This window comes from Etheostoma cragini, chromosome 18 (genome assembly GCF_013103735.1).
Source record: "Etheostoma cragini isolate CJK2018 chromosome 18, CSU_Ecrag_1.0, whole genome shotgun sequence".
Lineage (NCBI taxonomy): Eukaryota > Metazoa > Chordata > Actinopteri > Perciformes > Percidae > Etheostoma > Etheostoma cragini.
Genome location: NC_048424.1, coordinates 21508334 through 21531167, shown reverse-complemented (window position 1 = coordinate 21531167; position 22834 = coordinate 21508334). Strand labels below are relative to the sequence as shown.

Sequence of the window (22834 nt, the reverse complement as noted above, 5' to 3'; positions counted from 1 at the left end):
ATATTTTTTTTTTTTTTTTTTTGTAGTTTTGAGCCATTGGCTACTGATTCAGATTACTGAACTGATCCGTATTTCGACCATTGTAAATTTCACTTTCACAAATCTGGACAGTGAGAGCAGTGTCCAGATTTGTCTGGTTTATTAATTTAGTCGCCGGAAACAGGTTTTAGTGGCCATATGTAATATTTCAAAAGTTAACTAGCAAGTGTGGGTGAATGATATCAGCCTAGTTTCGAAAAGCTGCTGTCCACCCGAGCACAAAAATAAATGACAGGCTAGGTTTGTAAAAGATTGGGTTGCTGTGGGTTGAGTATTCGTGGCGCAAGCATTCACTTACATCCCTATTTTTCATGTAGGCTATCGTGTTAGCCGCCATGTTACCAGAGAAACCAGTCAACGTTGTTTTGCGTCGTGACTTTTAGTAGCCCAATTTTGGAGAAAGGTACACTATAACTTATTTATTTAGACTGTGCAGGTCAATGTTGATACATTGTCGCGGTGAAATGTTCACAAGGAAATTGTAATGACTGACCCATGAAATAACTTTTTTTTTAACGGGGTGTGTTTAGGTCAAATCACCAGGCCACTGCCACCATGATGAAACAACTGGCCGGTAAAGTCCTGCGGAGGGAGCTTGCGCATTGGCTACTGGAGCTCGACTGCCATGGTGAACGTGTTACGTCACAACCCGAGAGCACGGATGTGTGTGTATGTGTGTGTGAGCGAGAGGAGCAGAGAGGAGAGTGTGTGTATCTGGTTAGAGAGGGCGAGAATGGAAATGTGATCGAAAAGGTAGAATAAGTAAAGGAAATACAAAGGAAGGACGAGAAAGTATCGCGTCTGTGCTCTCAGCGCAGGAATTACACATCCGAAACATTTTCGCGCAAACTTGCTGAGAGTTGTCCTCACCGGCGAGCGGACTGAGCTCGAGGTGGGAACAAGCGAGAAAAAAAAAATTATCTCCGGGATGGTGGACTCCCGCTTCCCTCGCGCTGGCGGCCCGGGAATCACGCGCCATTGAAGGGGGGTGATATTGTGCATGCGCTTTGGCTTCACTGCGTGCACGCTCGGGTCGGTCGATGCGAGCACACTGGCGTGGCTCTCGGCCTCCATTTGCCAGTTTGTGTTTATGTTCGAGGGATTCAACGAGGCCCTTTCAACGACGACGAGGACGAGGTGCAACAGTTGGAGTTTAATCGTGAACGTTGTCATCATGTCGCCCCCGTAGGCCACGAGGCATTCAACCGACGTTGAAAGGTGAGGCGTCAGTGAAACCAGCAACTTTTCCAACTTGGTGAGTGGTGGTGGAGCGGGCGGCCTTTCTCTCCCCGGTGTGTGAGGAGGAAAGCGGTTGTTAAACAACTTAAATTCTCGGCGCAGCTTCTTGTTTTACAAGACAAAAAATGTTACACGGAGAACAGTTGAGTGCTTGTGTAGCCAATATGTCAGTAAATTACCCATTGTGTGTACTCATTCGACCGGTTAACACCTTTTAGACCGGACTACAACATCTGTGTGTTGGTGTGACTGTGTGATTAATACATTGACATAGAGAGGGCAGGCGGCAGGGCAACAGGAAAACAGGTTACGTTATTAGCTCGGGCAATGTCGTCGAAGGAGATAATTTCATTTGGGGCTGCAAAGATAGAAACGTCTAACAAAATGTCCGTTTTGAGTGTCTTAGACATACTTAACATACAGGCCTGTCTGAGCATTTCAGCCATGTCTTCAGCTGTGTGATACCAGCCAGGCTATTGGTCAGTCAGACCGAAGGGACCTGAACACCTCACGAAGACAAAGTCCACTTTTCTGAGACTGCTAAGATCATTTATACATTAAACTATAAATAACAAATTAACTATAGATATATATAGTTACATTGTGCCTTGAGTTTTTTGGGATGCCAAGGATATGCTTTGTTTTTTTTCTTCTTCTTACACCTGGTTTCTCAGTGGTTTTGACCTCTGTTCCATATATTTCATTTAACATGTATTATTCTGTAGTCCCTTGTTGCAACATTATCACAACAAATCCCCTTTAATGTCAAGCCTTACTAGTACTGACAAGCAAAGTAGGCTTTTTTAATAGCTTGACATATGATTGCATTATATTTAATGTCGTATTTATATTACATCTTTATATAAGACAGACAAACAGGTGTTGTAACAACTGAATCTCCCCTCTGGGGATCAGTAAAGCTTTATGTTAGATATAGTTCATAAATATATGTTTTACATGTCCTTACACAGTAAACCAATTCACCTCTAGTTCACAGAATGACCACATGTGGCCCATGGTTGTAAATAAATTATATATTTTCCATAAGTAGCTCATTTATTTTTCAGTAGTGCACAACCTATCCTAAAATTGCTCTGGTTTGATGCAGTGGTTTGACTTATTGGAATTCCTTTTTGACACAAAACCATGTTCATGTATTGATAGCGAAATAAAGAGATTATAAAGACAACATGACACAACTCTTTCACCATAGGTTCTAATTGAACAATTCTAAAACATAACCCAGGTAAGATGGCCGCCCTAGAGTACCTTTTAAAAGGACAAGAGTAACATTAGATTATTTATTTTTTGGGTTAGTTGGCTCTATATTTCTGTGATTGATTAGTCAGACTGGTTATGGTGGTGAGCATAGACATACAAATATATGTATAGTTATAGAGTCTATGGTGGTTGGGCTAACAATAGCCATGTTAGCTCTACATCAATTTTGAGTACATAGAGAAGGATATATGAAATAACTTTACTATTTGTCACTGAGCGTTGCCTAACTTGACCACTACTGCTTGCTTTGAAACGGTGTGCGGTGACGACTGGCATTGGTATTAGCGGTCATTGCTGCCATCAGCCCCCGGCAAATGATGTGCCGCCAGGGGCTCACCATCAGCCCCATTTGTGGTTGTATTGACAGCTGATTTTCTCCAATTGTTGTTTGTTGTTGGATCTATTATGGCTCTTATTTCGGTTCTGCCAGTATTTTCTCTGCTTGGATGACTTGTAATTGCTTTTGTTAACATTTGTCAGGAAATTGGTTGTATTTGGCTTTTATTTGTCTTTGTCAGATTTGTGCATTTGACTGATATTATGTTCAATTACCTCTAAAATGTGTATTATACCTATGAACATCACTGCACCATATAATTAACATTATTATAATTATTGTATCATTTTCTGTTAGGTATCAAATGAAGTGGGACAGCCACAGCCATTGGTGATGCCTGCCACAGACTCTAAACTCACATTAATGGAGGACTCCCATCATGCATTGGAAGAGCAGGAGGGGAGCTTGACTAACATTCCCTCCTCAGTTTCTCCTACTACCGCTGTTTCTTCACCGCTTCTTGATCCAAAAACTAAGAAACCTAATTTCCCTAGTCAGATGATGGTTGAGAAAAAAGCTGTCTCCATGACAAGCAATGATTGTAGCTTGTCTCTTTGTTCCCCTGCTGAAGCCAGCCCAGCCAAGCCTGCTGCAGCATCACCTACTCGCTCTGAAGTCACTGTTGAAACAAGTCCAGCTACCTCACATATAGCAGCAGCTTCTGGCTCTCTAAAATGCACAGAGACAAGCATCGTCAACATCTCAGAATCACCGCTAGTGTTGTCTGAGTTACCATCTACTACATTTGGCAGTCCAGACCTGAAAAATGACTTTCCTACTGTGCTGACCTTCAAAGGTGTCAGTGTCACTCTGGAGAATAACAGTGTGTGGAAGCAGTTCTACAGCTGTGGAACGGAGATGATTCTTACTAAACCGGGGCGCCGTATGTTCCCTTACTGCCGATATCGCCTGTCTGGGTTAGATCCTGATCGTTTGTACACTCTGGTCCTGTCCATAGTTCCATCGGACCAGTACAGGTACCGCTGGAGCACATACAAATGGGAGGTCAATGGACCAGCAGAACACCAGGCCCAGGGTTTGATTCGGGCATTTTCCCACCATTACTCACCGTCTCGAGGCTCGGACTGGATGGGTACCTTGGTGTCCTTTTACAAACTCAAACTGACTAATTTTTCCCAAGACCATGCTGGTCACATCATCTTACACTCCATGCATCGCTACATTCCTAGGCTACATGTGATACCTGTCCCGGATGGAGACATACTTACACCTGACCAGCCTGTGGTTATGGGACCAGAGAGCATGACCTTTACTTTTCCGCAAACTGAATTCATGGCTGTGACAACTTATCAGAACTTTCGGATCACCCAGCTGAAAATTAATCATAATCCGTTTGCAAAAGGCTTTAGAGAGGACGGGAACAACTCCCGCCTACAGCGGTTCACTACAGAGGCTCAACCGGTGGGGGAGACTCAGCCGCCTATTTCAAAAGCTGCTGAACTCAGTGAAAACAAGGAGAAGATTGTGGATCTGAAGTAAGTTTGACATAGTTTTTATGTATTCATTTAACTTAGTTTAATATTGGGGTTGTAGCTTGCACTAACTAGTACATGACAGTGCCTTTGCTCCAAAATCACCCTGTTTCCATTCCACACTTAACGTCAATTTGCCGCAGGCCGGGTCACTTTTGACCTAGCCTTAGTCCACGTAAGTGCGTCCCACTGTATTATTCGTCCTAAAGGTTTCCAGGTCAAGAAAGAAAGTCCCTTTGACAAAAGATTAACACTCGACAGGGTGATGATCCATAAGTGGCTTCCAAATGTTCAGAAATGAACATGAATAAACGTTAGTGTTAAATGTGGTCTATGGAAATAGTTGTATTGAGTTTCCCTCAGCCTATTGCAGGTAAAGACAGGCAACAACTTCTTGCCAGTCATCCACTAGAGGTGTTTCTATTGTTTTACCTGTTTACAGATGTGAGGGGGGGATATGAAAAAAACATTCCAATGTAATGCGTTCCAGGACAATAACACCACTATGACCCCTGTAATAAACATACAGTTATATTTGCATCCCTCAGTTTTAACACAAACTGGCCGTAAAATGCTTAGTAAAGGTGGAATGTGTGACACGTGTACCTAAGTCTTTAGTTTGGCATAGATTGCCTTACATTGTGACATGTTATGCTACTGTGTCCCCGATAGTTTTTTGGTGTCATAGTCTCACACTTTTATCTTGGAGGTCTTGGGCCCCCAACCCTTTTCCGTGAATGCAATATCAGGTGTAGGATGTGGTGGATAGCAGAATGTAAGCATGTTATGCAATGACACACATAGACATAAGCTAGGAAATGGGTGGTCTTTAATAAGTCAAACTGCTGGAATTAACCTGTTATAAAACCATTGGTACATGCTGTGCCATTACAAGTCAATATATTTTTATAAGGAGATTGTCCTTTTCCTTTTCAGTTGTTAAGTGTCCATAAACGGTATTCCTTTTTACTGTGTTACAGCACAAAGAAGCACAACGTCTCTGCCTCCCTCCCAAATGAGCAAGAGACCAGACTGGTTCTGAAGCCCATAATGTCTGGCCCTTCCAATAAGGATGAACCATATGTTCCCTGTATTAGAGGAAAGCATGCCCTTGGTGAGCTTGTGCTTGTCCAAAAACGTCCACTTGTGGAACCCCATGAAGAAACCCACTCGGTCAGTATCACCCCTAAGGTGCAGCAAGACTTTACAGTAATGATATCCCCAACGTCTATCCCGGGATCATCACCTGGGTACCGCAAAAGGAGGAAGAGGATAAACAAACGTTGGGCAAATTCGCGGGGAAGAGACTGGAAAGCTGCCGTTACCTCCCCCATGCTAGTCCAGAGCACATCGACTGTCGCTATGCAACCAGAGCTGGATGATGTAGAAGGCCTGCTGTTTGTGTCATTTACCTCAAAGGTAAAACACTTTTAAACTGTTGCTTACTGAAAAGAATGTTCTGCACATGTCTGCATGTCTCCAACGGGTGTATTTTTGTTTAGTTGGGTGTAGTGTCATTGCATTCCTGAGATGGGCATTGTTGTTGCATCCCACAATCGTTTTGGGTGCACATTAGATCTAAAAAGTATTAATTTCCTTGTGTGACAGCAAGCTCTTGAGGTTCACGTCAGGGACAAGCCAGCCAAAAGCACACCATCAGCATCTCCAGTTTCCCTAACACCAACGCAGTTTAAGGATAGAGGTGAGCAATGTAAAGATCTCCATTTATTTGGCTGACATCCGTCTGTAACAAATGTCTGTATGTAGTGCTGCTGTACTGTGGATGTTATGCCTATCTTACATGTTATGAAATGTTTACATGCTTTTTTATTTAACTTGCAATGAATCAAATGCCATATGCCCGATTTCTTTTGAAACCATCTCTGTGGTGTTTTTAGTGGAGCTGATTCCAGAGACTGATGAGGAGAAGATAGCCCGCTTGGAGGCTATCCTGCTGCAGGACCTCGGGGTTTTCAAACACAATCAGGTCATCCATCCTGTGCTGCAGGAGGGTGAGTTCATACAAACACAAATCAATATCCCAGTGGTTTAGTCGGACATACGAAGTAATAAAGTGTAGATATTTTTCTCCTGTTGACTCCTCTTTGTCTTTTTTCTAGTGGGGTTGAAGTTGAGCTCCCTAGACCAAACAAAGTCCATCGACCTAAAGTACGTGGGGGTTAATCTGCCACTACCTCCGCCTGACCTGCCAGAACAAGGCAATGCCACGGCTCGGTCTCCTGTTGGTAAGTTGGACTGATCTTTGACGTTTTTATGAAGGCACTGTCTTGTCCTGTACATCAGCTCTGTTTGGACAAGGAAATATTTTAGCTCTGAACTATTTCTCTTTTGTACCTTATACATTTGTAATGTTGACAATCTTGTCACAATGTTTTTTTTTAGTTTAGTTATTTGCACAAAGATACAAAGTAAATAAAAAAGATTTAAAAATCAAGAGATTACATGTATGGTGAGGAAAAAACACATCCGATAATATTCTACTTAAATGTTGTTTGGCCCAAAGTGGCCCGGCTGTTTGTACTGGATCCATATCAACATACTTCATCAATTGTTTGGCCAAATCCAAAGTTATGTATTGGGCAAATCTCCCCTTTTTTGGAGGAATTGGTTGGAAAAGGGAATTGTCACCCTGGGGTATCTGTATCTTAGTGCATATTGAAATCCTTTGAGGATGTGGGACAGCAATTTGGAATCTTTAGGTCGGTAACAATAATTACATAATTGTCCATTTTCTTTATGTAATCACAGTTTCTTTGTTTAATAGCAATTAATTAATAAGATGGATGTTGGTTGTTGATTGTAATTGTTGATCGTGTTTAGATATGCCAAATTGTAATTATATAAGTAATTATTGGTCAGACTGAGGTAAAGCTATGCTAGTTGGTGTCACTTGACTCTATAAACGTTCATAACAATAAAAATGACCAGGGGTATACAGTTAGAAAAATGTTTATGATAATAAGAGGTGTGGTATCCTTCATAGGCTGTTACGACTTATTATTATCTGGGTCACAAAACAGTTACATAACAAAAAGATGTGTTCTGGAATTCATTGAAAACTTTAATTTGTTTAAAAAAATGAATACATATTTTTGAAATTTGACACACAATTATATTGTTAATTGCAATACTTTCTGAGACACTTAATTGTACAGCAAATTTTGGAATTGTTACAGCTCTATCTAGTCTCTTTTTTTAGATATTTGATACGTCACGTTGATACGTGTTTGTGGGCATTTTTGGATCTTGTCCTTTAACCCCCAAAGCACCAGAATGTTTAGATAAGGTGTGGTTAAAATATGGAAAAGTCACGAGGCTTCTGGTTATTACACCTTATGCTTAGGCAGAACCTCAGGGATGGAGCCGAGACAGCCTTCAGAAAGACACTGGGAAGGGGTCTGAGTATCAGCCTTGATAATGAGATGTGGAAGAGAATCTGCAGGAATATCCAAATGGGTCACGCGATGTGAGGGTGCCCCTGATTCCTTCATTCTATTGGAGGATTTCTTTATGGTGCCATATCTGCAGTTCTTCTCAAATTTAGTCTTTAGGTGTTTGTTGGTGCGTGTTTCCAACGGGCTCATATGCAATCAGGATTCAGATTTGTTTTAGTTATTGATGTAAGGTATTATGGTGTAGAAACTCAGATTGTACAGCTTCATGTAAACAAAAAAAACCTTAAGTGGACTTGAGCATAACTTAAATGTTTTTAACCATATATTCACCTAAGGACAGACGAGCCGTTGTCCCGCTTGTCTAATACATTCCTCGTGTAGTATTACTGTTGTTATAAATACAGACCTTACAATCAACGCTGATCAGCTGGGATAGGCGCCCATGCTGTCGGCACGCTGTCCCCTCTATATTCATAGATCCACAAGGGGAAAGTTATGAAGGTCCTGTGTAATTATACCCACTATTTCAACAATGAAAATGAGATATTAAGAAGGGTTAAAGATATTTATATAACACAAGTCTTTTCCTCAATTTCTCTAAGAGTAGAAATATCCCTCTTCCTCTAAATTTAGACGGCACATTTCCTAAGTAGCCTCATGTATTTAGTAAGATAAATTACAATAGCCTGAGTGGAAATTACCTCATTCTGCAGGTTTCCAATGTAGTTTCAGTCAGTTAAGAGGAAAGGTTTTCTTACTAACATACACCAGGGTTTAACTGAAGACTAATGCAGTATGTTTCCTCACAGATGAGGGATTATCCTTCATCTCCCGAACAGGAAAGACAAGTGACATGACAAAAATAAAGGGATGGAAAAACAAGTTCATAAGAAGCAAAGAAACAACTTCTTCTAACTGTGATGGTAAGTTTTGCTTGTCTTGTTGTAGCTCCAGCAATTTGATTATTAGTCATTCTAATTACCAAAAGATTAAAGGCCCTATTTAACGATCTAAGCACACAGCGTGAAGCCCAGCTGCACTTGGGGTGTGTCCAAATCCACTTGTGGTAGTTTCATGGCGCATGGTTCAAAAGGGTTTCACTTAGTGTCTTCATAGGTGTGTTTTTAACATGCAATCAACCAATCAGTCATCTCCCATTCCCTTCAAAAACCAGGCACGTTTGGAACTTGGTGCATTCCAATATGGTGTGTGTGTGTGTGTGTGTGTGTGTGTGTGTGTGTGTGTGTGTGTGTGTGTGTGTGTGTGTGTGTGTGTGTGTGTGTGTGTGTGTGTGTGTGTGTGTGTGTGTGTGTGTGTGTGTGTGTGTGTGTGTGTGTGTGTGTGTGTGTGTGTGTGTGTGTGTGTGTGTGTGTGTGTGTGTGTGTGTGTGTGTGTGTGTGTGTGTGTGTGTGTGTGAGAACCTAAGTACATTTCAATAACGCCAAGAAGTCATCTGAGCACACCTCCCTGTAAGACCAGCACGCCCATGGGTGCGGGTGCTTTTGCTATTTCAACACAACACTTGTCGGGGACAAGACAGGGCCCTAACTACTTAAACCAACCAAATGTACTTGTGCTTTGGGCTGCGCGATTATGGCCAAAATGATAATCATGATTAGTTGGATCAAAATTTTGATCACGATTATTCTCAAAATTATTTGTTGATTTTTAACCAAAACACATTTTATCGTCACATAGGCTATTTATAACTGCGAGAGGGAGTGTGACCTCTCACAGAGAGACGGCTGACTCATAATGAACGGGCCCAGCACGGGTTGGATGGCGGATACACACATCGTGTGTATGAAATGTCTGTCGTCACTGCGCTGCATTTTTATGAACTATGATATTCTCGCCGTGGGTCACATCTCTGGCCCAGATCCAGGTCCAGCCGCTCCGTCTCACGTGCTGTTACTCTACCAACTAAAGTTAGTAGCATTAAATAACTTCTTCTGAGTTCTTCACCGTGGCGGGCGCGATAGCAGAGTTACCCGCGGAAACACTGGTACAAATACAGGTTTGCCCCTCATACATAACAATATACAGCTGTGTTAATAAAAAATTAAAACTGTACACAAATGTCAGAAGTGTGGACCGTGTGGGCCGTAGAGTAAGATGAGAGAGAGTAGAGGAGAGATCCAACACAGGCACGGCTTTACAGACGAAATGGCTCATGTAACGCAAACGGGACAAAATGTTGCGTTTACTGGTGAACTGGTAAACCTTGAGACCGACGTGTAACCGACTGCTATCTGTTGAGTTTCCTCCTGTTACTCTGCCCTCTGTGACTGTCTATATCTAGAAACTAAGCTGCACAGGGTGCAGGGAACTACTCTGACTGGGACATAAGCAGACAGGGGTTTACGGAGCGCTAGATTGGCTTTGCAGAAAAACTCAGCGTTCTATGAAATGACGCTTTAAAAAGAAATTCCCGATCAGGCAAATTTTATCGTGGGAAGTCAAAATCGTGATCGCGGTCAAAATTTGATTAATTGTGCAGCCCTACTTGTGCTGTACCTGATTCATATTTCTTTTTTGATAAATGAAAGTCTCTTTATTCCTCCTCTCCTGAAGGATCACAAAAGAACTTATCTGCCTTCTGCAGCAACATGTTGGATGAGTACCTGGAAAATGAAGCCCAGAATATCTGTGAGCGTGCCGCTGCCTTCTCCACAAACCCGGAGGACACGGTGGCCTATCAGCTGCCTGTTAAAAGCTCCAGCTATGTAAAGACCTTGGACAGCGTACTTAAGCATCGAAAAGCTACTTCCAAATTCCCCGTGGGAGCCAACAGACCCTGCCCCCTTTCCCACAAACCCCGCCTCTACTCTGCCCTGGCATCACCGGTTCCTTCTGTGGCCCGCTCTGCGACCCCTGATCAAGCAGAAGCTCAGTCACAGCAGTTGGCATCTACACAGCCAGGGGCACAAGGGTAAGGAAGTGTGTGTAATTTTGGTTTATTATTAGTATATAGTATATATATATATATATATATATATATATATATATATTAGTATAAGATTATGTCCTCAAATGTCTTGCTTTATAACTCTCATAGTTGAGTAAAAGACAGAAGTTCTTTTCCTAATTAACATCAAAATAGTTTATTAATTTAATAGTTGACAGCTCTACTGTAGATTTTCCTGCTGTTGTTATTATAAACAGGCTTCCTTGATTCTGCCGTCATCAAAAAGTACCTGATAGAACCGACATTTTTAAATGAACAACACTAATCTGCTGTGTTCTCTTCAGATTATCTACATACCAGACAGGGACCAGCCCGAGACCAGCGGGGAGCTTTGGGCAGAGCCAAGGGATGACACACAGACCTTCAGGCCTCACTAAGTTGCAGCTCAAACTGTTGCAGATGGAGTTTGAAGCAGTGAGCCAGGGTCTGGACAGAACCCAGCTGACTTCAGACAGGCTGTCTGTGGCTCTGTCTGTGGTTCTGACAAAACAGGTATGCAACACACTGTACGAGTCCACTCTCACAGGGTTTGTGTACGTTCATGTTGATATTAATGATTAAGGATGTGACGATGCATGCAACGTAAATTGGTTAAAATCCATTTAAATGTGTAAAGACTACAACCGGTGGAGATAAAAAAAGAATTGCGATGCAGTTTAAAGCCTAGGCCGCAACACTTGCTAACATACAGACCGTAACGTTAGCCTACCTTTAGCTAGTAACGTTAGCTGGCTTAAATACGGTTAAAATGCTGACCGCTAAACATTCACTGGAAAGGATTCCAACACCAGGACGTACAACTGTGTGCAGCTGTAGAAACGGAGGAGACCAGGAGCACTTTCAGACCGGCGGATAAACAGTGACGGGACTTGTTGTTGTGTTTGGGTGGGCTCAGTAAGCTCGTTATGTGTTGAGTGTTGGTGTAAAATCAGCCAAATTTCAGCCATCTAGTGTTTCTTCTTTTTGTCGTTTAACAACAAACTACTGGTTAAAAAAGTTGTAGTTTCAAGTTATTGTTATTACATTATAATTAACTCATGCCTTTACAATAAAACAAGCCTTTATCTAATATGTATATATTTTTTTGTTATTTAAATAAAATACAATATTAGTTGCACCTTTTGATAAGAGGACACATCTGCTGTTTTGTTCAGTCTAGATAAATAAAGAATATTTTCAGTCATTTCATTCATTACACTCATTTCACAAATTGTTTCTTGAACTTAAAATCATGAATCAAATCGTAAGTTGGGTATCGTTACATCCTGTCAATGATGCTTCTTTGTCAGTGATGATGATTTTTACTTTGAAAGTAACCTTTGATTTTATAATATATAATAGAAATTGGTAAGTAAGAATTATTGAAAACCACTCTTGGCTTATATACACAAAAATAGACACGTCACATGGAGGAAAGGCACCCGCAGCTACACATGTTTTGATGAGTCCTTTTTCTTTTTAATCAGATGCTCCCCAGTCAGGTGTTGAAGGTGGCCCAGCATCCAACGTGTAAAACCACTGTACCTGAATGTGGTCAGGAGTTCTGCGCACTGGGCTGTGTGTGTTCCAGTCTCCAGCATCTGAACAGAGGTCCCCTTCACTGCCGGCGACCTGAATGCATGTTTGGCTGTGCCTGCTTCAAACGTAAGATAGTCAAGCAGATGAGTGCGGGAAAGAGCGAACAACAGATCCAACCTGTTTACTGTAAGAGCAGAAATGTTGACATCATTTGTGCATGTTGTTCCTTTTCTATTGTCTATTCTGTATATCTAAAATGATGGTTTCAAAGTGGATTGTGGTAAATAGGTTGTATCTTTGACTACATTCTAAATACCTTTTTTGAAGCAATTAGACCACTGCATTTGTTTTATTGCAGAACTGTCATACATATAGTGATATGCTTATAGAACCTTTTAGCTTTTGTTACTAGTCAGTATGGTCACAACCCTCAGTTACACAAATGATATAATGATACTTTTATCTCTCCCCAGCTATGACCAATAATGAACATGTGGTCCAGCTTTGCCCGGGTTCCCATTCTAACAAACTGTGGAACCACAGCATTAATGATGTGGATCCAGAGGCTCTCTTGACCCCCAAAAGGGCTCCACTGTATGTGGCCCCTATAAAGGTCCTAAAGCGCATCAGTGTGCCTCGTCCAACGCAACCGGTAAACAAAACATTCTCTTATTAGATTTGATAGAGGCTTTTCTATGTCTTAGTGTTTGAGTTTAGGAATTACACTGTCGTACAAATTGCTAATTATTTACTAGAGTTTAAGAGCTGTATGTTTAGTAATTGGAAGAAATATATCCTATGTTTATATAGATAAACCTTTTTGTAATTTAAAACAAAATCATGATTGCAGATACGAGAAGAGGATAAGGATCCAGTGTATAAATACTTGGAGAGCATGATGACATGTGCACGTGTAAGAGAGTTCAACAGCAAGCCTCCCCCTGAAATCAGCATTGAGCCCAAGATCCTTCATACCTCTACACCAAACACCACAGCAAAACCACTGAAGACAACCACCGATAACCTGCTGACAAATTACCACAGACCTCTACTGACTGCTGTTAGAAAAACAGGTAAGACATTACAAAATACGCAGTAAGTATACAATTCTGTTTTAGCTGTAAAAGTTTTACCAGCTTCTGTTTTTGTAGGTATTGTACTCGTTTTGTTATCCTACTCTTGCCTGGTGGTGTACCTGACATGCCTGACTCTGCGATATTAAAGATATTCTGCTATTTCTCCTTATACACAACCATAATGCATTATGCCCCACAGCAAAATGGACCAATGATGAAAAAGACGCAAAAAAGCAAATTGAGATCCAGTCAGCATGTCAGTGGGCCAAGGACCGCGAAATGGTCTTGGAAGCTTTATGTCTGCGCATGAATCAGAATAGGCTGTCTCGGCGCTTCTGGGTAGGACCGTACTGCATCAGACCGGTTGCCAGGATCTTCATGCGGAAGCCCAGTGGCTCCATCGTCACCTACAGGGTAGGTCTCTGAGGATTAATACATTAACAAGGAATACAAGTCCAGAGTCTCCTAAATAGATTTATATAAATAGATAGTTTTTAAATTAAATAATTTTACTGGCTTATTGCCTTGACTTAGTAGTTATATAAATGACTACAGACTAGCCTCTGAATGTTATAAGCTCTGAGTTGTGTAATGGTAGTCCTCATTACAAAACTTGAATTATAACAAAAATAATCTCCTGCTCTATTTCAACTTCTTCTAGGTACACATCAGTAAATCATTAAAAACCAGTGATTATGATGAAGAGGACTCTGATGACAGCGATGAGGAAAAGCAAGTACATAAAAGCTTTGACGAGGACATGGATGCAGAAGAGGACGTTGGAAAAAATGATTATTCCGATACCCGGGTTGGAGTTACACCCTTTTTGAGTGGAGTATTATCTGCCGGCAGACTAAGAGCCAGGACCAAACCTGTTGGCTGCCAAGCATATGGACTTATACAGGTCAGGCTTAAGGAAATGCCTGTAATATGTAACACTATTAATATGCTTTCTCCTGAAGTGGAACTACACCTGATAATTCTGAATGACTGAACATACAGTGCATTCAGGATTTTAAGGAGGGAACCTTATACTTGGAGATGTGAATTTGAATGTATGCAATTCATGTATTTCTTTTTTTCCAGGTAAATGGCAAAGCCTACAATCAGGCCAGACTGTTGTTGGGGAACATGGGATCTCTACACCCAGCCAACCGCCTTGCAGCATTTGTCACAGGCCGACTGCATCCTCCTGGTGGAATTTCTCTTCCGAAGTCCAACCCAACAAACAAAATCACCACTCCTGGTACTGTTCACATGAAGCCTGCTGGCACAGTAGTCCCGCCAGTTAAAATTGCAAAGAAAACCAACGATGTGAAGACACCAACACAACCACCAGGTAAAATTGTCTCTGTTCCTCAACCTCAGCACAAGCACTTAGATTTAAACTTCACAACGAAGGAAAAAGTTGTCAACTTGAGAACCCTCCAACACAGACACACCCGCAGCTACTGCAGAATATCGAAATCATCCGAGGCAATACAACCACAACCACTTGAATAAGTATGCTGAACAATCTAGTTTCCAGCGGTTAAATAAAACAGGGTTGTCAGTTTTAGCAAGACACAAACTTGTGTCTATCTATTCTTTTCATGTTATACTTAGGCTACATTTAGCGTTTTGAGACGAAAAACTATTTCTGTCCACACAAGAGTTAGTCTAGTAGCAGAACATGTGACAGTACAGATCACCTGACCATTCACATAAACAGGAAGCAGGTTGTCTGATGTTACTCTGCAGTTTAAAATATGGACGTGTAAGTTGTAAATACACAAAACGAACAACAATGGTGAAAAGTAAGACATTGGATTTTTGGACCAACAACAAGGTGGAACTGTTAGGGAAAAGTATATAAGTCTACCTAACCAATAAGACTGACAGATGGGTGTCATCTTTTCCAAAGGGGGGGCATTTATGCCCGACTAGACTACAAAGCAACCCCTGAGTTTTCAAACCAAATGGGGCTAGCAGTGTTTTTAAATTTTAAAGGCTTGATAACGCCAGAGTAGTCTGAACATGAAGCATAAATGTAGCAGATTTTTTTTTTTTTTTTTTTTTTTTACCCAAATGTAATATTGTAAATAAAACCTTAGACGCCATAATCCAGTACTTGTCTCACCACCTGCATTGTTTTGTTTAATCAGCTCCGCTCATTCAGCCAGACTCTTGGAGAAAGGGATCCATCAACTTACCGCAGCATTCACAAAACCCCTCCACCATCAATCCTTTTGTAGCGGGCCCTCGCATCTCGGTCAGCCCCTTCCAGAACAGCTCCACGTCCTCGCCTGTCTCGCTCACCGTCTCACAATCACTGAAAACCCCCAGCTTCTTAGGACAGAGTGGGACCTATTCATTCAGGATCTGCCCTCCAGCTAACCAGGGCCCCAGAGGCCAGAACCTGCAAGGAGTTACCCTGCCTGGGGGCTTCACCCTCATTCAGCTCCCTAAGCACGGAGCTGATGGAGCTTCATCACAATGTGTGAACACTACAGATGTGGAGGGTGTGGACAATGCCCGGCCTCAAAACGATGCTTTGTTCAATTTTGGAGATACAGGTGCAAATTGGCCTAGTTTGGACGCCTTTACTGGAGCTAAGGACTTATCGAGCAGTAAATCAGTGGAGGCTGGAATCTCCCCTCAGCTGGACTACAACAGGAAGGTGGAATCAAACCTGGATATCGGTTCAGAGGACTTAAGCTCCGACTCCTCAGACTACTGTGGAGAGGGTGACGAAGATGTAAGTGTGGTCAATAAAAATGTCTTTTGTTTTAGTAAAACATTTGTTTCCCTAATTGCAATATGATTTTAATTATAAAATGTGGATTACAATGCATTAATCAAAACAAGAAGATCACCATATCTATTCCCTTGAATGTTGCAACTACAGTACTTGTTACAGTTTTAAAATCTGCGTGCTGAATGTTGTTTTCTTCAGGATGAGGTAGTGGACATTGAGACTGTCGAAGAAGTAAAACAAGAAGTGGCCATTGCTAAATTAAAAGAAGCTATCAGCAGGGCACAGAAGGACTCAAGGTAATACCTGTGAATGGGTGTGCTTGTAAATGGAGGATATATGATATGTAGACCTGTGCACATTCTCCCCTAGTGAATGAATTTTGTTCAATTCTTCTCTACCTTCAGGGATTCCAGCGATGGTTTTGCATCATGCAGGGAACTCAACGTCCAGGTATGGCCTTTTCACCGCTGTAGCAGACTTCTTCTTATGCAGCAGCAGCCATACAGCAAGAGAGACTTATACTTCCAAAGTTATGATATTGACAATATTGACCTTATATCATCAACATTTCTCAATAAATGTGGAAAGTGTGATTGCTTTTTTCTTATACTATTGGTTAGGGGTGTGCAATTAACTTAATTTTGATTTTGGCTCCCAACGATCACCAAACAGCCATGTTCTGTTTTGTCTTGTGTTCTCATCCGCCCATCCCAGCTAGTAGCTAGTAAATAAGCCCACTGAGGGCAACATTATTGTTCATATTTTGGCACATTTAGTAATGACAGTAGTCTAGCAGTGGTCATAGTGAGGGAAAATATGATGTGAGATGCACATTGTGTTGTGTATCTGGAAATCTTCATTAGCTGCGTAACGTTATGTGTGATATCTGGAAAGATGAACAGCAGGAAAACAGATTTTCTTTTGATCCAAAGACTCTTTCTGTGAGATAAAGAACACTAAAAAGATTATACCCTAGACACTATCCATTATAGCCGAAGATTAATGAGTATTCGTGTTAGATAATCGGGATTTCAATATTGACCAAAATAATTGTGATTGTTTTTTCCGTAATCGAGCAGCCCTACTATTGGTTCAGATTACAGAGGAGTCTGTATGACTTGTTTCTAATGCTACCTTTGTTTCTTCTTTATTCCAGGGTCAAACGGGCAGGGAACACGAGAGTAAGAATAACAGGAGGCGAAACAACCACACGAAGCTAGAAAGGCAAAGACGCTCTGAACAGCGCATCCTCTTCGACAGACTCCAGGTTGTCCTTCGGAGTGACCCCAGGGCCCCCAGACTCCGCCTCCTTTCACTGGTCAGTTCCACATCCTTTAATCAGTTATTATGGGCCCCAAACTACACAAAATCTACAAGGAAAAACTATTTTTTCCGAGTAAATCCGCCCTACAAGTATCTAAATGCATTACCGCTGGTGTTAGCAGCTGGTATGGTTTCCCCCTGAACAAAGATAAGGTTGAGTTGATATTGATCTAAATAACACACAACCTTAACACACACACAACGAATAACGTTGGTACTACCAAGCAACGATTCAAATTTCAGCACCTGAGAGCCTGTAAGTGCAAATCTGACAGAGAGCGGGGCTCAGCTGGGCAGGCTGTGCACATGGAACGAGACTACATCGCCTCTGCAGCTTTTCCAAGTCAGTGAGTCACAGCAATGTCAATTAGCAGTCGCAGGTTTGGTTATAGTCTCCAAAACTCCATGCAGACAGCGTTTACTGCAATATCAAATATCATATAATGGTGATCTGAATGCAGCCGCGGAGCAGTTAACGTTAATACTTCCTCTGAGACAGACAAGCTAAACATGCCTCGGGGACTGACTGACAGGCACACCAGGGTACTTTTTGCTCTGGTGACTGACTGACAATCAAACAGCGTTCTCTATGCCCTGGTGATTGACTGACAGGCTGGACGTTGTCGGACAATGCAGCTTTACTTCTATAGCACATTTCAGCAACAAGAGAAAAGAAAAGAGATCAATAGAAATCGGCTAAAATAGAATACAAATATAAGAGTAGAAGTAACAGTTTTGTGTAAGGAATTAAAAACTATTTAATTTATTGTTGTAGTGGCGGGGGTCATGGAACGCTTGTATCATGTGGACACGCCGACTGTTTTGTTGTCATTACTCAGAATTCCTCATGGGGGCGACAGAAACTACGCACTTCAGCTTTAATCGGATAAATAGGTTTGGAATTATTTATAAAACTTAAATAAAGGTTTGTTATTACAGAGGTAAAGTACCGTTAAAAAAGGTACAGTTTTGTACCGGCACCAAATTTCAGTTATCCGTACCGGTAAAAATGTGAACCATACCCATGGCTGTATATACCATTTGAACCTACCTGAAAGAATACAGCAAGAAATTAATAAGTGTATGGAATGCACAAGGGTAATTGTGGTCCGATCTTGTTGTTCCTGACTGATGGGCCAGTGTTAAGCCTTGTAATTTATGTATTTTACAACGTTGGCAGTTATTTGCCAACTTTCTTTCCTGGATTTAGCAGCAGCAGCTGGATTGCTTTTTGCCTGTATTACATGTCTGTGTTCTTCATAATTCTGTAAGATTATCGCTTTCTCTTGTTTCAAATATTATTCTCTGGTAGACTGCTTGTTTGCAATTGGTCATATGGAGCAAACGCTGCCCCTTTTTATGCGAATGTGCTCGCTAGATTGGAAAAACATGGGTTGGTTGAACAAGTTTACAACCACCGTCGTGTCACACCTTCTGCGAGACCGCGACCTCTGTTGACCTTGCATCGTAGTATAAGCCTCAGGTACTGGCCACTGTCTCACCCAGGGTTAATATGTGTCTAGTAGGCCTGTTCTGATCCAGCTCAGACTATGCCAAAACCCTATTTGCAATTATAATGAAACTTAAAGTTAACTAAACACCTAGCATAAGTATTATGAATAGTTTTAATTGTATGTTAATACACATTTGTGTAATGCACTGTTTGAATGATGCAAACTCAAATACAAAGATGAAATAAAGGTGTACAGTATATAATTTTATTTAGCCTAATTATTTTTGTTTTGGTTTTTGCAGATCATTTTCCCTCTTGGTATTTTATAAGTCTTAAAGGTTTCTGGGTTTTGTTGTCTTTACAGGCCCAAAAAGAAATCAAACATCTGGTTGAAACCTCCAGACATCTGGAGGAGAAGAAACGGAGGCTGATTCGGATGCAGTCCGTCTATGTGAAGGAGCTTTCCCTTTTGTCTGGTATGTGCACATTTTGTGGGTGCATGTTGTGTGCATTTTGTATTTAGTCTCACTTTGTGCTGATTCATGTACTTTTTAAATGGACAACTGTTGTAGAGGAATAGTTAGGCACTGACATGACCATGGTTAGATTGTTTGATTTCCACCAGATTTACTGTAAGTCTTGATCTGATAATCATTAGATAATGAGCGGTGTAACACAACTTGTTGCTTTAAATAACAGCAATTTGCATTGCTCATCAGGATGAACAGAACAGCTGATAGCACATACAATATGTAGATGCCTTTACTGAAATTTGTCATGTGAAATTTCACTTTTTAGGGAAGTCAAACAAGATGATTAAACAGAAGCTGGCGGAGATCTGCGAGAGGCAGAGAATAAGAGAAAAGAAGCAGGAATGGAGTCCTTTCTTTTCCAATCTACTCCAGTCAAGAGCAGCTCTTCTGCAAGCCACTGCCTCCCAGTCCAAGCACCAGCCCACACCCCTGCTACAGCCTGACTTCTACACGGCTCCGTCTCAGGCTAACCCACCCATAAAAGCCCTAAATGAGATGATGTCTGTGCTTCGGTCTAACCTACAAAGTCCTCCAGCCCAATCCACACCTCAGACACCCACGCCTCAATCGGTGTGCTCTCTAACCCAGGCTAAGGCCCCTGCCCCCTCACAACCAGACGCTCAACATCCGATAAAGTCTGAGGTCCAACAGGAGCCCCCTGGTGTCCCAGCCCAGGTCAGTATGCCTAATTCCCACAAGGAGTGCTCAGTCGCTGCTACACATCAGGTCACTGCAGCCCAAGATGGAGCCTCACCTGCATCCTCCACACCCAATTCCAGCAAACTTCCTGTACAGCACCCGAAGCCATTCCCTCTTCCTCTAATTCGCTCCAAGACCGGCAGAATCATACTTCCCTCATCTCTGAAACCACGTAAGTTAAGACATCCTGTTCAGCCATTATTTAATCCCTGATTCACAATGTCTTCATTTGTATGTATGATAAGAGTCTTATATACATATTTTCCTCTTTTCTCACAGTTGGTCAAGGCTTCTATACACTTGTGGTTATGGAAGCCAAGCAGAAAGAGGAGAAGGGTGAAGATAGCTCTTTAGCTAATATGCAAGCTCCCGATGTGAACTCGTCTCAGAACCAAGACAAGAGCTTTTCTGAATGTGACCACTTGTCGGATTCAGAAAGCAGTCGTATTTTGGAGGAGGACAAAGCGGCAAAATCCCCGAACTCTAAACCCGAGTGTTCAGGTGTCAAAGCCCCCCTGGCTGAGCTTGCCCTCATTAACAAATCAATCTTTGTGCCCTCGGTGGCTCAGCAAGCTGTGGAGAACCGCCAGGAGGAGAGCACAACGTTGGGTTTGAACAAAACAATGGCAACTGCCTGCTTAAGTTTTACGTGTGTGAAACAGACTCCTACGTCTGTTGAGCCTGATCCCAGCCCTCCTGTGGTCCGCCGTCGCAGAGGCAGACCTCGCAAGCACCCTATAACCCCCGTAAGTGCAAATGAAAAGCCTACTGTCGCTGAAGACGCCAGTAAAAGTGTCTGTGAAAGGGAAACTTCTATTCTGGTTTGTCTGGAGAGACAAATTGAAAACATTGCTTTGGAGGTGACCAAGACACAAGTGGGAAACTCCCCAGGAATGGTTAGTGATGACCCTGTGCCAGTCAAACGAGGCAGAGGAAGGCCTCCGAAGAAGAAATGTGCACAGCCGTGGAGTTCTCCAGTTCTGCGAGCAGGAAGAAGTCCATCTAAATCCAACGAGGACAGCCCTGTCAGACTTTCTCAAAGCCCTCGTTCTAAATCAATGGGAAGTCCTTCAACGACCACCTTGCTTGGAGATATAAACTCATCTCGGCCTTTAACCCGAGGTGCCTTAGGAAAGGACTTCCCCAGTGCAAAGAAACGCTCCTGGATAGACGTAGAAAAGGACCTGGAACCAGAGCTTGAATCTGAATCTGAATCTGAATCTGAATCTGAATAGTCCTCATATCTTCCTGTAGCTGCTAAGAGTAATACACATAATCATTTGTCCTCAGTCCCAGCTGGATGCTGCTCTTTTCTTTATACGTTTGCTCAAACCTCAGTGGCCGTCGTTCATACTAAAGAGATAAGCTGGTTTTGGTATAAAGACTATAAGAGAAAGCATTAATTGACCTGCTGAATGTATGAATTAAATTAATGGTAACTCCCGCATTCAGTTTTGATGTTGTGTTTTTAGATGCATTTATGTCACCTACATTCATGTTTACTTCCCATTATTGAGATTGATCCAAATCATGTTTTTTGTTGAAGTAATTGATCATTGATCTGTCTAATGCAAACTCAACAACTTAATCTCAATGTGTTAAGCGTTAACCCTTTGAAATACTTTGTTTCCATTATTGACTCAACGAAAATCAACTGTAGTAGCACTTTGTTTCTGGTAGAAGTCCCCCGAGATGTCCTATGTCTTTGATGTAGTTTGTATTCTGGAGAGTTGGCTCATTAATATGCACATAAACGTGTCACAAGCAATCAAGACAAAAGCTATTAGCCATATAATGTGTCTTTGAAAATAACCTCTGTAAATATTGTATTTCTTTTTTAATCATAATGAATTTACTTTGGGGATTCTGAAACACTGGTTGTACTATTACTTCAGGAAATGTGGGAAAAGGGTGGCCTTTAAAATCAATTAAAGAAACGACATGCATTCATTATGGCACTCGTCAGTTTCATGTTTTTGAGACAGAATTGAGCTGTTTTTGTCACCCTCAGTAGGAACATATCAGGAGCCCGTTGTCGCTGCAATACCCTGACGCCACGCCACAGCAGCCGGTCCGGACTGACTGCAGTTTAAAGTACTTCAAGAGAGAATAAATGTGAAAAGGAGCATCATACAACTGTTATAAACGTCATCAAAAAAGATGTCCCCAGCTTAATTTCAATGTCCTATTGTTTGAGGACATATAGTTAGTTTGCTTTCTTTAAATTATTTTAAGTAGAGTTAGTATTGGGACATCTACTGACAGATTTATTGGCAAAAATATATATATTGAAATATTTAATTTTGGATTCAGTTGTATTACATCAACAATGGACTTCGTGTCAGTTTCTCTACAGTGATTGGTCAACCGTCATCGCGGGGCGTGGCCTGTCCCAGCCCAGTTTGACTTCTAATGTAAATCTTACATGTCATTTGAGATGATAATGAATGCGTGTTAGATAAAGTGCTCTGTTTGTACTGAGAAACTATCTTTTATTAGGTTAGGTTTTTTTTTTTAAACCTCAGCCTTTTGATTGGTTCATGTAATAATTAACCATTAAACTATACAGCTCAACAAATAGCCTAGTTCTAAAGTAAATTACTTAAACTTGAACATATTTGCATATAAACGGACAAATGGACCATTATACACAAATGATACCTTTTTATCGTCCAATCATTAGAAAAACATCCGCCATGCAGTTTAAGACATCTCTCGCTCT

General features: G+C 41.5%; 1 protein-coding gene across 2 annotated transcripts; it reads left to right on the top strand.

Moving 5' to 3' along the window:
* Positions 1-646: 646 nt before the first annotated feature.
* Positions 647-22060, top strand: magl (MAX dimerization protein MGA-like). Of its 2 annotated transcripts, none has more exons than XM_034900240.1 (22): positions 647-1257; positions 3194-4392; positions 5370-5808; positions 5998-6091; positions 6288-6401; positions 6510-6635; positions 8615-8728; positions 10380-10737; positions 11058-11265; positions 12240-12477; positions 12765-12943; positions 13142-13364; positions 13567-13781; positions 14029-14271; positions 14454-14706; positions 15512-16104; positions 16303-16400; positions 16509-16554; positions 17261-17422; positions 19245-19356; positions 19679-20284; positions 20392-22060. In XM_034900240.1, the coding sequence occupies exons 2-22, from the start codon at positions 3230-3232 to the stop codon at positions 21345-21347; spliced, it is 6540 nt and encodes a 2179-aa protein (XP_034756131.1). In that variant the 5' UTR covers positions 647-1257; positions 3194-3229; the 3' UTR covers positions 21348-22060. The 2 variants fall into 2 exon arrangements, with proteins under 2 accessions (XP_034756131.1, XP_034756130.1); XM_034900239.1 differs by having other exon boundaries at positions 647-1294.
* Positions 22061-22834: the final 774 nt, after the last annotated feature.

Coding starts and splice junctions, on each gene's coding strand:
- magl (XM_034900240.1), top strand. CDS start 3,230: ATGCCTGCCACAGACTCTAAACTCACATTAATGGAGGACTCCCATCAT. Junction 6,402..6,509: donor CCATCCTGTGCTGCAGGAGG/GTGAGTTCATAC, acceptor TCTTTTTTCTAG/TGGGGTTGAAGTTGAGCTCC. Junction 16,105..16,302: donor GTGGAGAGGGTGACGAAGAT/GTAAGTGTGGTC, acceptor TGTTTTCTTCAG/GATGAGGTAGTGGACATTGA.